We start from the raw sequence: 13553 nt of genomic DNA, 5'->3' as shown, positions 1-13553 counted from the left end.
AATAAAAAATGAAGTAGCATGTAGATCTGACATATCTCGTTTACGCTGCAGTTGACAGCGGGGAAAATAAATTCAGCGCGCTCGCCGTCACATCTCCTGAACCGCAGATAAAATGCCAGCCATATGCCCAGAGCAGCTACTCAGGAGAGGGTTGGAGGGGCACCAGGCACCTCAGGGACTTCACGACATGATTAGCTCCTCTATTCAGCCTGGCTCTGGGTTACAAACTGTACATGTTAACGTGTGCCAAGCGTGAGGTCTGTCACGAGATTAACGACGGTGATGTTAAAGAGCGTTTTATCGTACCTTTGCTTTATTGGGTCACTCGCTGTGCTTACCCGTGTAAGACAGGTTCAAATCTAAGTAATCAATGCTGGCCTCAGTGTTAACGTTTGCAGTGCACCATTGATTGGAATGAATTTTGTAATGCATGTTGTAATAAAGTGCATTGTGTTTGTCATTCCAACAGATGGCGCGTCACAAACATTTGTCACAATAAAATGTCATCATTATATCATTTTGTAACCTGCTTAATCCGCCCTCAAGGGGTTGTTGGAGACTATCTCAGCTAGAACAGGGCACAAGGCCGGAGCAAACCCTGGACACACACACACACACACACACACACACACACTAGGGCTACTGAGTGTGACCAACTCACCTAACCGGCCTATCTTTGGACTGTGAGAGGAAACCCACAGCAGACATGGAGAGAACACACAAAATCCACGCAGGGAGGACCCAGGATGTGAACTCTGGTCTCTTTACTGCGAGGCAGCAGCGCTACCCACTGTGCCACCGGGAGGGTGGGGGGGGGGGGGCTGAACACTTTTGATGGCATTCCGTGTCACATGGAGACGTTGATTGTGAGTTTAGTAAGTTTGCTGCCATTCTTATAAACTGACGTTATGTTGATCAGGCCCATGGGAGATTACTGGGGGATTACTGTCCATTCCCACCACAGGGACTTTTTTTCCTTTCTCATTCAGGAACATTCCCACCACAGAAATTCGAGTCATTTGACTTCCTTTTATTTTTTATTTTTGTTTAGTTCCTATACTAGGGTACATACTTTTTGTTCAACCAGGAATTATTTGGGGGGGGGGCTCAGGTGATGAATTGCGCTGACTCTACTCTGTTTTGTCAGGTGCGTCTGTCCTTCCATCTGTATCTTCGCCTCCCCTCTCAGTGGACTGACCTTATTGAAATTTACTGCCCTTGCTACTCACAAAATGTGTTTCAAAATCTTAAACAGAGGGTGCTAGAGAAAATTTTGGTAAATGGAAAACTCCCATTTAAACAAAGCTGCTTTTGTTCAGACATCTTTAGGAGTTGATGCAAGTTTACTTTGGAATGAGCTGGAAATGAATCGTCAAGTCAAAGCAAAGATCAAACGCAGGAGTTGAAAAAAATGTAGAGATTAATTAAAAAGGGAACGGCAGGAATTAGAGCAGGAGCCGATGTTCAAAGTGGAAGAAGAAAATGCGCTAAACACAACAATCAAAAACACAAATGTCTTTATAAGGATCTGCAAACTCACATCATGAAGGCCACTTGTCACGGGTTTGTATACCCATCACGTCACTGATGTCATTAGCGTGACTTTCAGGGACATAAAGCCCCCCCCAACTCCCATCCCAGTTTCTCCTGTGGTACGCCAAACCCGACCCCAGCTTCCCCTGGGGAACACCCCTGTTTTGTTCCGGTAGAGTATTATATTCCTCTCCTTTCCCCTTTTGTATTATTAATATGTAGCCCTTATCAGAAGGCCTCAAATCTCACAGACTTTCCACTTTTTATAAGGTACTGTACTCCATAACTTCTCCACACCTTCCCTTCTATATCTATAACCTCAGGCAATTAGGTGTAGTAAAAGACAAGCAGGAGTTAAGTTACAATTTAAACAATGTATTATTGATAATACAGTGGAACCTCGGGTCACAACCGTAATTCGTTCCAAAACTCTGGTCATAACCCAATTTGGTCGTGACCTGAAGTAATTTCCCCCATAGGATTGTATGTAAATACAATTAATCCGTTTCGTACCGTACGAACTGTATGTAAATTTTTTTTTAAAGATTTTTAAGCACAAATATAGTTAATTATACCATAGAAAGCACAGCGTAATAGTGAACTAAATGTAAAAACATTGAATAACACTGAGAAAACCTTGAACAACAGAGAAAATTTAACATTGCAAGAGTTTGCGCTATAGCGCTAGGAACCGCTCGCTAAAAATGCTTTTTTTTTTTAATGAGTTTTAAGCACAGGGAAAACATGAACATTTGAAAAATCCGTAATTTAATAAACAACCAAGAAAAGTAACATTGTATCAATATACGCTACGAACCGATCGCTGTAAACAGAAGTGAAGTGGAGGTTAAAATCCAATAGAGAAAAGTCTTCATTAAATACATCGAGGTTAAAACAATGCAGGGGTCAGTCTCTTTAAAAAGAAGCCTGGTGCGTTCTTTAACTGCCTTCTCGGCCTTATGTGGCCATCCCTCTCTCTCGTGTGTGTGTGTGTCTGTCTATCTCTCACGTGTGTGTCTCACTCGTGTGCGTGTGTGTGTCTGTCTCTCTCTCTCTCTCTCTCGTGTGTGTGTGTGTGTCTCTGTCTGTCTGTCGCGTGTGTGCATGTGTGTGTCTCTCTCTCTCTCACGTCTGTCTGTCTGTCGTGTGCGTGTGTGTGTCTCTCTCTCTCGTGTGTGTGTGTGTGTGTGTGTGTCTCTGTCTGTCTGTCGCGTGCGTGCATGTGTGTGTCTCTCTCTCTCTCCCTCTCTCGCGTCTGTCTGTCTGTCGCGTGCGTGTGTGTGTCTCTCTCTCTCGCTCGCTTGCTGCACAGGGAGAGACTGAACACGTGCGGAAATCATTGGCGCATACGAACTGGAAGGGAAACTGGCTTGTTCATATACCGAGTGTGTGGTCGTGAACAGATGCAAAAGTTTGGCGAACTATTTGGTTGTAACCCGATTTGTACGTGTTCAGAGACGTTCATGAACCGAGGTTCCACTGTATTCATAAATAATCATATGCAAAGTACAAGTGAGTACTGGCAACCATACAACCTGATAAATGCTGATGTGTAGTTTCAGGCGGCACACAGACCTGTCTCGAGTTAAGGCCTTAGTCAGCTGTGGTCAGCAGTGGTCAGCTTTCTTCAGAATGGGCCGCATGCCTGTCTCAATATGGCTGCCGAGCTGTGCTCTTCATTGTGTTGTCCTTCTCAGTTCATGGTGTGTGAGATGCTCCTTCATCAGTTTGGTAAGAGAGTGAGAGAGAGGGTGAGATAAAGCCAGCAAATTTATAGGTTTTCTGTCCAGCCTCTAGAGCCAATAGGACGTTGTGGTATTTAAAGGCTTCTGATACAAGCCAGTTCCAAACAGCCATACTTCAGACCAATGGTGGGGCAGAACACCTTCACACCTGCCCTCCAAACCAGGTGTTAAGGTAAAGCTGGGCAGTTAGGCAGCCTGACTTTCCTCTGGGGGGTTGACTGAGAGACTCCAGCAGTTGACCCAGCCCTGTCATAAAATTCACTTTCCTGATTTATTCCTAGGGGAGTAAACATGAATGCTTGTCACTAATGTAACACTAATATTGCATTGCTTTGCCTAAGTTACAAATAAAGACATAAAGACAAAATATTTATCAACTTGTATGCAAAATTTCACATCACAAACAGCCCACAAGACCCCATCTTCCCCTGGGGTACACCCCCAGCTCCTTGCCATGCAACCATGACTTGTAGGTAGCAAGTAAGTCACAAAATGCCAGTTGCGGGGTCTAAATTAAAAATAATGACAAAAGTAATTGTGATCAGGGCTTCCCAGATAAGACCAGTTCTTTTACAGAAGGTTTTCTATAATGGAAAACATGCTGGGGAAGCTTTATCTTGTGCAGAAGAAAAATTTTTTTAATGAAGACAGGACTCTTGACCAATGAATTCGAGGGAGAGGCAGATCTTCAGTTCAAAGACACAGTATTTTGGAAATACCTTTCTTGTTTTTGTTGTACACTTGATTTTTCCAGAAGTAATGATTAATAACATTTAAGCTAAAAAATGCACGCGTTTTGCAGGCTTGTGAGCATATAACTGGTTTAAGTGACAGGAGTTTTTTTTCTTTATTCCATGAACGTTTTACACAACATTTGCTTTTGTACAGCTCTGGTCGCCATTTGGTTCTGTAATATCGTCTTTTTATTTTTTTAATCTCGTTCTTTATGAAAACATTAGATTCAAATGTATTCTTGGTCATCACTACAAGCTGTACGAGGCGAGTAGCATTGCTTTAAACATCCTGCATTCTCCAAAGAGTTTAGGGTTAGGGTCACATCAGGGTTACTTTATATTAAATTCTAAAATAACTTTAGGTATCGCCATCTTCAAGTAATAATTATAACGCCCTCATTTACTGAACAGCACCCTTCAAATGAAACAAATCAAATCCACAGTAATTCCCAAAATGCCCTTTGCATAAATGTGCTTCATTTTCCAGAGAGGTTTAACGTAAGGGCTGGATTTTGGGGGTTCCTCCTAAAGTTTCGTTAAGCACCACGCTATGTGCGCAAGAAATCAAGTGACACTGCTGTCATTTCTAGATATAAAAAACTCCATTAAATAAAATGTGCCACTTTTTCTTTTCCCCCAAACCAGCTTTTCCAAACAGGTTAAGGTTAGTGCCAGCTCAGCGTTGGCTCATTGAGCTGTTTGGAGTCTTTAGGTATTGCATTCTGTAAGAAATAATTCAAATTATGGGTCCGTCAGATGGATTGGCACCCTGTCTGGGGGTTTGTTCTTGTCCTGTGCCCTGTGCTAGCTGTGATTGGCTCCAGCGCCCTCCTTATGACCCTGTTCAGGAATAAGTGGGTTAGAAAACGACTGACTGCCTGCCATATGTATAATTATATAAGGTCAAATAACACGCAGAAATGGCTGTCTTTGTTCCCCTGAGAAGCACCCGTGCTGTCTGTAATTTGTCTGGAGGGGTTAGGGTTCTGGGCAGGTCAGTGTGGTATAGCGGGTCGGCAGCTCAGAATGAAAGGGCAGTTTTTAAATAAATAATAATATAGAGGGGGCATGGTATTGCGGCCGGAGCGGGTCTCAGACACGAAGTGCACAGGTGAGGAATCGTCTGCATCCGTGATTGAGGCCAGCAGCGGCTAATCGCCACACCTGAGCCACGTCCCCATTATGAATAAGAGAAGTGCAAGTGCGGAAGGAGAAGAAAGATCAGAAAAGAAAAAGGAGAGAAAACAGAGGATGGAGGTTACAACAGAGAAAAGGCAGGCTCACTGTAGAAGGACAGGCAGCTAGGAGAAGGGATCCATAGCGGGGTGTTTAGCTGGCACCCGGGGGGACAAATAGATTGGGTCACTCCTGCTGAGTTTTGAGGAGGCGCAGGAGTTGACCACGATCGAGGACGGCTCGCCGCGGGAGTCAGGAGGCTCGGGAGGTGGAAGCCCCAGTGTGAGTGGCCTGGTCGCTGGGGAACCCAAGTCTCAGTCTGGAGGGAGCGAAAGTCGACCAGAACCTTAAGAGAAGGTCAGCTGCAAGTAGGGCAACTCCCCTGGTGCAGGGCCTGGACGGACAGGAGAAGCAGGGGAGCCGTCAGCTGAAGAAGGCACCGGGTTTTGTTTTTAAAGGTCTGCTTCCAGCCATTGTTTTAACCTCCACATTTGCACTGGATTATTTATTCATGGACATTTTGTTTGCACTGCACTATTTATTTGGACACTGGTTTTGTTGTTTTAATAAAAACACCGTTTTGCACTTTGGCACCTTTTCCCCCCTTGCTTCGTTTTGGCGTCCTCATTGTTCAGCTCATCCGGTTACTTTACCGACGGTGTCGGGTTCAAGAGGCTCCCTGAAAGAGGGATGGGAGTGTGGAGCAGAATCCGCATTGTCACAGTTAGGGTTAGCTCATGGAGTTGCTGTGCTCCTTTATGCCGATGGTTAGTTAGCTGTAACGGAATGAAGCCGAAGAAGGGCAGCAGCAGCGGGCCGGTTTGTGGTGTCACGGCTGGCTCTGTGCGCCTGAGCAGGTGAGCCGTCTCCTCAAGGTGAACTTTAATGGCCTCTGCTTCTTTTTAGCCTCTTAGCTTTTATGACATTTTTAGTTCTGGTTCCAGTGGACTGAAGAGTCATAAATAGGGGAAAGGCACACCAGCAGAGCGTCCGTGTGAGGAGCCCCCCACGTCCCTTTTTGTGACACATCGAAGGCGTGTACATCTCCTCCCTGATTCCTGATGGCTTCTAACAGTATCTTTACAAACAGCCGAGTCACAGATCACAATGGCCTCCAATGAAAGGCCCCTCATTGCACACCACCTGCCTAGTGACGCCGTAAAATGACGAGTCCTAATGTGACCGGGCAAACCACTGTAGGTCGCGTACTGTTTGATGTCATGTCTGTGTGCTTCGTGTGGTGATGTCTGGCAGGCCTCTAACACGCATGTGTGCCCCTTCCATTGGCGTCATAGACCTCCAAATGTAAAAGGTGCATTGCGTTTGACACGCAGTCCTAAAATCTGTTGTGATTCGTGCAGTATGCACTGTTTGAACGCTTTACGTGCCCAGATTACACGTTCAGGCAAACAGTACACCCTATGAGTGTGTGTGTGTGTGTCTCAACGTGCACACGCAGGCCAGGAGTCAGCAAGTCAATAGATTTTCATAAATAGTGCGTACTGCATGAAGACATGAAAGGCCATTATGCAAAAAGCATGTGGCAAGACAAAAATAATAAAAATGAAGCCCCCGTTACTGAATACTGACTCTCTGCCTTAGCGCTATGATCACGTGGAAGTGGCACTCATTAAAGCCTGCTTACTTTATGCTGCCTTCTTCTCTCTCTTGGTGTCGTCCTGTTTTTTTTTTTTTTGGTATGTTGTCTGGTGTGTTGCCGCCAAAGGCACCCGAGTCATGCGGCAGCCACATTTGAGAGCTCGTCTGGGATGAGTAACGACTGCAGACACAGCAAGGGGAGCAACGAAGCAATTTCAAATAAGAGTTCACAGCAAATGGCACCGAAAGCAGGGGGTCTTATTTATTTTTACTTTCACTTTTGCTGTTTTTTTTTTGTTTGTTTTAAAAAGGAAGAAAACCGTAAAAAAAAAAGAAAAAACAGGCCTTTTGTTTATGAAGTTTGTTTTTTTTTCCCCAGGGAAGAACTCTCTGCCTGAAAGATTTAACCAACCAGCAGGCGAGCCGAATTCAAATGAAATTACAAGAAATAACAAGTTCATTACCGAGCAGAAGAGCCTTGAAACAACTGTCAGGTCTGCGCGTCGTGTGCATCGTACAGCAGCGAGGTCAGCAAACTCCGTAACGATCAGGGAAACACCTTCACCTGCGTCTGCGAATCTGCTGTTATTAGTGGAGAAAAGACACAGAGAGGCCATTATTGTTACTGCCATTAATAAGAATAATTCTGTGCATTTATATTGTGCTTTTCTCACTACTCAAAGCGCTCAGCAATTGCAGGATAAGGGCCCAAAAGAGCAGAGTCCCTATTGGCATTTATGGGATTCAAACCGGCAACCTTCTGATTGCCAGTGCAGATCCCTAACATCACAGCCACCACTCCGCTCCATTATTATTATGGCAGTCAGGTGACCATGGATTGGAAAAATATGGCTTAGAATTTATTACTATTATTATCATCATCATCATCCACCACCCATTCCTTATCAGACACATGTAATCCAATTCATGGTTACAAAATATTATTACTTTTATTATTAGTTGCATTATTAGTAGTCCAGTGACCATGTATTGGAAAAAACATGGCTTATTATTATTTTTATGTTTTATTTTGTTTGTCTGTTTTTGTTGTTATCATCCATTCATCCAAACCCACTTTATCCTGAGTAGGGTTGTGTTGCAGCCTGAGCCCACCAAGCAATGAGCACAAGACAGGAACAAACCCTGGACGGGACGCCAGTCAGAATCAGAAACATTTACTCCAGTTCAGGATTTCAGGGCGTTACTGTTACTGTTACTGTTATTATTAGTAGTAGTAGTATTGGTAACCATGAAGTGACCATGTATTAGAAGAGTCTAGCTTAGCATTTTTTATTATTATTATTATTAGTAGTAGTAGTAGTAGTATTGGTAGCCATGAACAACAACAACATTTATTTATATAGCACATTTTCATACAAAAAGTAGCTCAAAGTGCTTTACATAATGAAGAAAAGAAAAATAAAAGACAAAATACAAAATTAAAATAAGACAACATTAGTTAACATAGAAGAGTAAGGTCCGATGACCAGGGTGGACAGAAAAAACAAAAAAAAAACTCCAGAAAGCTGGAGAAAAAAATAAAATCTGCAGGGGTTCCAGGCCACGAGACCGCCCAGTCCCCTCTGGGCATTCTACCTAACATAAATGAAATAGTCCTCTTTATAGTTAGGGTTCTCACGGAGTCACTTGATGCTGATGGTCATACAGACTTCTGGCTTTTAATCCATCCATCATTTTTGGAACATCATGGTACTTTGGGTAGATGGTGGTGGCGCACGCCACCACCAAAAGGACACCGGAAAAGGAAACAGAAGAGAGAGTGGGGGTTAGTACAGATTTTGAATGAATAGTTATTATAATGAATTGGATATACAGAGTATCAGGATTTAAATTACAGTGAACTTATGAGAAGGCCATGTTACAGTAATGTGTTTTTAGCAGTTTATTAAAGTGCTCCACTGTATTAGCCTGGCGAATTCCTACTGGCAGGCTATTCCAGATTTTAGGTGCATAACAGCAGAAGGCCGCCCGCCTCACCACTTCTTTTAAGTTTTGCTCTTGGAATTCTAAGGAGACACTCAGTTGAGGATCTGAGGTTGCGATTTGTGACCATGAAGTGACCATTTATTAGAACAGTCTGGCTTAGCGTTTATTATTATTATTATTATTATTATTATTATTATTAGTAGTAGTAGTAGTAGTAGTATTGGTAGACATGAAGTGACCATGTATTAGAAGAGTCTGGCTTAGCGTTTATTATTATTATTATTATTAGTAGTAGTAGTATTATTATCCATCCATTCATTATCAGATATACAGCTATTACTAAAAGTCAGGAAATTGTCTTTTAGTAATAGCTGTAGTAGTAGTAGTAGTCCAGTGATCATATGCAGGTAGTCCCCAGGTTACGGACATCCGACCTACAACATACGAACGGGGCCGCAGCTGCAACGCATGCGCCTCAGTAACTGCCATTCCGTCATCTTCGGCCTGCGGACGCTGCAAGCGGTGGCTGGACGGAGGCTGGAGGGGGTCGATTTCGCTGCTCGCGCAGTGTAGTGTCCCTCGGGTGGCTCCTGGCAGCAAGCGGTTTCACTGCCCGCCCACCACACACAGCTGCCCCGTTCGTTCTAAGTGCACGGCTGGTAAATGCTGCAAGTGGTGATCCAGTTGTGGCTGAACGGGGCGGCGATGGGTAGCATTGTAGTGTGCCTCAGATAGCTGCATGTTGAATGGGGGCGGTGGTGCGGTGGGACACTGCAGGCAGCATACTGTAGTGGAGGCTGGTGATGAACCCCCCCTCGCCGCCCCCATTCATTCTCAATAGCAAGCCTGCTTGTACTGTTACACACATAGCAGGAAGTTGTCTCTTGTCAGTACAGGGTGGTCCAGATCTAATTATGCAGATCCAGATCGTCTGGATGACTTTGATTTATGCAGGAACGATTCCAGTTTGGCGCAAAGACGATTCTTCATGTCGTCAGTTTGCACGCTTCTCGATGGTCCGGGATTTTTTGGGTGATTTTCTATGTAATAAACTGAATAAGTTATAGCGTTATGAAAATTGCATAATTAGATCTGGACCACCCTGTACATCAGACGTGTTGACGACGGGTGCCTTCCTGCTGTGATGGCGTGTACTGTATAGTGCTGTGCAGAAGAGTTCATCTTAACCTTTTGTCTTCACCCTTCACGAATGTCTCTGAAACACAAATCCGATCCAAGTGCTGGTGATGCAGTGAAGAAGAGAAAAACCATCACCTTGGAAAATAAAGTAGAAATAATAAAAATGTCAGAGAGAGCTGAAACTCCATCATTCATTGGCAGAGCACTTGGTTACAGCATTTATTAAAATAATGGACCTGTTCCGACTTACATACAAATTCAACTTAAGTACAAACCTACAGTCCCTATCTCGTACGTAACCCGGGGACTGCCTGTATTGGGAAAGTATAGCTTATTATTATAATTATTTCTTTTTTTAATTTATTTTGTTATTGTTATCACACATACTCTCACTTTTAGAACCACTTACTTCAGTTCAGAATTTCAGGGTAGTAGTTGTTTTAAATTAAATTTTCAAAAATCAGATGACCATGTCCAGGAAGAGTATAACTTAGAATTATTATTATTATTAGTAGTAGTAGTAGCAGTATCAGTATTATTATTATCCATTCACTCCTTATTAGACACACTTAATCTGGTTTATGATTTCAGGGTGTTATTATTTTTAGTATTAGCAGTAATATTAGTCCAATGGCTCTGAGGTTAGGGATATGCACTGGCAATCAGAAGGTTGCCGGTTCGAATCCCATAAAATGCCAATAGGGACGCTGCTCTGTTGGCCCCTTAACCTGCAATTGCTGAGCGATTTGAGTAATGAGAAAAGAGATATATAAATGCAAAGAATTATTATTAATGACCATGTACTAGGAAAATAAGGCGTATTTTTTTTTTTTAATTTAATTTATTTTTTGTTGTTATCATCCATCTCCTCACTATAGGAACCACTTATTCCAGTTCATGATTTCAGGCTATTATTATAATCTTTATTATTAATAATAATAATAGTAGTAGTAGCCATTCAGAGACCATGTACTGGTGGAATATAGCTTAGAATTATTATTATTATCCATTCATTAATCCATGATCAGCTTTCAGAATGTTATTACTGTTATTGCTGTTCTTAATAATAGTAACTGTAGAAAAATGTGGATAATTATTATTATTATTATTATCATTTATTATCCTCATCATCATCCAGTCATCCATCCATTATTATCATTACTGTTATTAATAGTAGTAGTTGTGCAGTTACCACACACTGGACAAATATGACTTCTTCTTCTTCATATTTTTATCATCATCATCATCATCACTAGTCATATTACATCCACCCTATGCAAAAAACAAGTTCAGAAATATTGATAACGTTATTGAAATTATCAGCATTCCCCTGAGTGTAGTGTGCCAAACAGGTCCCCCCAGGCCCGGCCCACCATTGCCTCCTGCCCTGTACCCTGTGAGGTGGCTGCCCGCGGCCCTTGGGATGAATTAAGTCGGTCCCGTCAGTTATTACCAGGGTGGTATTTTCAGGAGCAGTCAAGCCCAGAAATCTTATTATTAGTGCGACAGTAAATTGCAGTCGTGGTGGTGGTAGTCAAGAAGTCTCAAAAGCACATTAAATAGCAGAAACAGCCGCCTCACTTTCTTAAAATCTTCATCAAATGTGGCGACGTGCTCTCCCCTGCTGTATGTAACGTCTGAACAGACTGGCTTCGTCAAATTTGGCTCGCTGACTGTTAACTGCTGCCTTATTTCTCCTGACCCTCATAATCACCTGTTGTCTTGTACTTCACTGCTAGAACTCCTCTGATTGCGGCCGGAGTGATCGGTGTGCTCTTCGTGGTGGTTATCGTGGCCCTGAGTGTCGCCGTTTACATCCGCCGGAAGAGTATCAAGAAGAAGAGAGCGCTGCGGAGGTTCTTGGAAACGGAGGTAAGCTTCTAGCCGGTGGCCTTCTTGGCCTGAGCACTCGAGTCTGTGAATGTTTTTACTAAAACTCTTAGCAACTTCATGTAAAGTGTGTATCAGAATAGGAAAACATCAACTTAAAACTGTGTGTGTGTGTGTGTGTGTGCCAGTATGATGTACTGTTCAGATTATACAGGAATGGCTCAGCGGGCCACTGTGGGGTCTCTCCTGACCCAGAGTCCTAGCAGGGGAGTAGATACATATCAAAATCTGTCTGATGTACCCAGCACGTTTTCCCTGCATAAACCTAAATGATATCTCTAGTAAATATTTTATTATCTGGAATGAAAAAGATCAATCATATCTTGTTGATAAAGTGTGCATTCTTCCTCTTTCACAATTGTGGTGCGGCTGGAGCAACAAATGTGTACAAAAATGTACAAAATTATTATCTGTGGAGCAATTTGTTTAACATCAGTGGGCTTCTGGAATTTGACGGCGCACTCGGAGTGCCCTCCATAACGTTTTGTTTCCCTCCTGTGCTCCACAGTTTAAAATTACAAATCAAACCATTCAGGCCATTAAAGTGCACACTGCAGACTTTCATTTAAGGGGATGTGCACACAACACTATTCCTGTGTGGTCCCCCCACCCCATTTCAGAGCACCATCATGTTTGGGACAGTTGGCGTCCCAGGTGTTTGTCATTCCTCAGGTGGGTTTTCATGGCTTCATAAGATACCTCAGCCAGCTTCTACCCTTTGGGGTCTGGAGCGGCCATTGATCAACATGAGGACAAGAGCTGTGCCAGTGAAAGTCAAAGAAGACATCATGAGGCTGAAAACCAACCTTTTTTCGGACTTCCCTGCAAATTTGATTTAAAGACGGGCCTAGGAGTGGATCTCGTTCATAACCCGGGGACTGCCTATATATGCCTATATGTATGGGGTCATGGGCAAGCATTATAGATTTTAGATTATGGATGTACACGTTTGGTTAATATGTAACCCTGAGCATAAAAAACAGTCATGTCAGGGTGGCAAAACATTTGTCAATTTGGTGCTGAAATGATACTTTAAATAAAACAGAAATGCACTTTTAAGCTGGAAAAGCTGAAGTCATAGTGCTGTCATCTCTGTCGCTGACTAATGGCTTTTCGGGTTAGGACCCTTAGTCAAGGGGCAGACATAGTAAAGTGCAGTACCACATTTGGTGTAGAATGTGATGCTGCCAGGTTATGACTAATATGTTCTGAGATTTTAGACAGAAGTTTTGACACAACCGTGACACCAGAGCATGACAACATGCTGTATGTGCATCGGCACATGCAAGTAACATTTTCACTGTTCTCTGTACACGTGACACTGAGATCTTAGAAATGGATAAATTGGTTGGTTTCTTAGTTATGCCCACAACTGTAAAATTGAACCAAGCAGGTTCAGTAAATGAAGAAGAAGAAGAAGAGGAATGGGTGGCACTGTAGTAGTGCCGCTTCCTCGCAGTACGCAGACTCGGGTTCACACCCCGGTCCTCCCCAGTGTAGAGTTAGCATGTTCACCCCGTGTCTGTGTGGGCTTCCTCCCCCCCGTCCAAACACATGCAGGTTGGGTGACTTGGTGTGTGTGTGTGTGCGCCCTGCGATGCAATGGTGCCCCATCTAGGGATGGATAATGATTATAAAAATAATAATTTTAAACCATATCCTCCCAATTTATGGTCACTACCATAACTACTACTACAACTAGTTGTAGTAATAATAATAAAATCCTGAAGTGTTACTGATAATGAGTGGACTGTGATGGACTGGCGTCCTGTTCAGTGTTTGTTCTGTG

At 43.1% G+C, this 13553-nt stretch overlaps 1 protein-coding gene across 1 annotated transcript in view; it reads left to right on the top strand.

Annotated features, from left to right (window-relative positions):
• The window catches only part of LOC114656393 (receptor tyrosine-protein kinase erbB-4-like), an 833421-nt gene that overhangs the window by 673201 nt on the left and 146667 nt on the right, over positions 1-13553 (top strand). Inside the window, 1 exon segment of the mRNA XM_051930298.1 lies at positions 11614-11746. Coding sequence (XP_051786258.1) covers positions 11614-11746 — 133 coding nt within the window.

Source organism: Erpetoichthys calabaricus, chromosome 8, assembly GCF_900747795.2.
Source record: "Erpetoichthys calabaricus chromosome 8, fErpCal1.3, whole genome shotgun sequence".
In the NCBI taxonomy this organism is placed as follows: Eukaryota; Metazoa; Chordata; class Cladistia; order Polypteriformes; family Polypteridae; genus Erpetoichthys; species Erpetoichthys calabaricus.
This window is presented reverse-complemented; position numbering and strand designations above follow the sequence as displayed.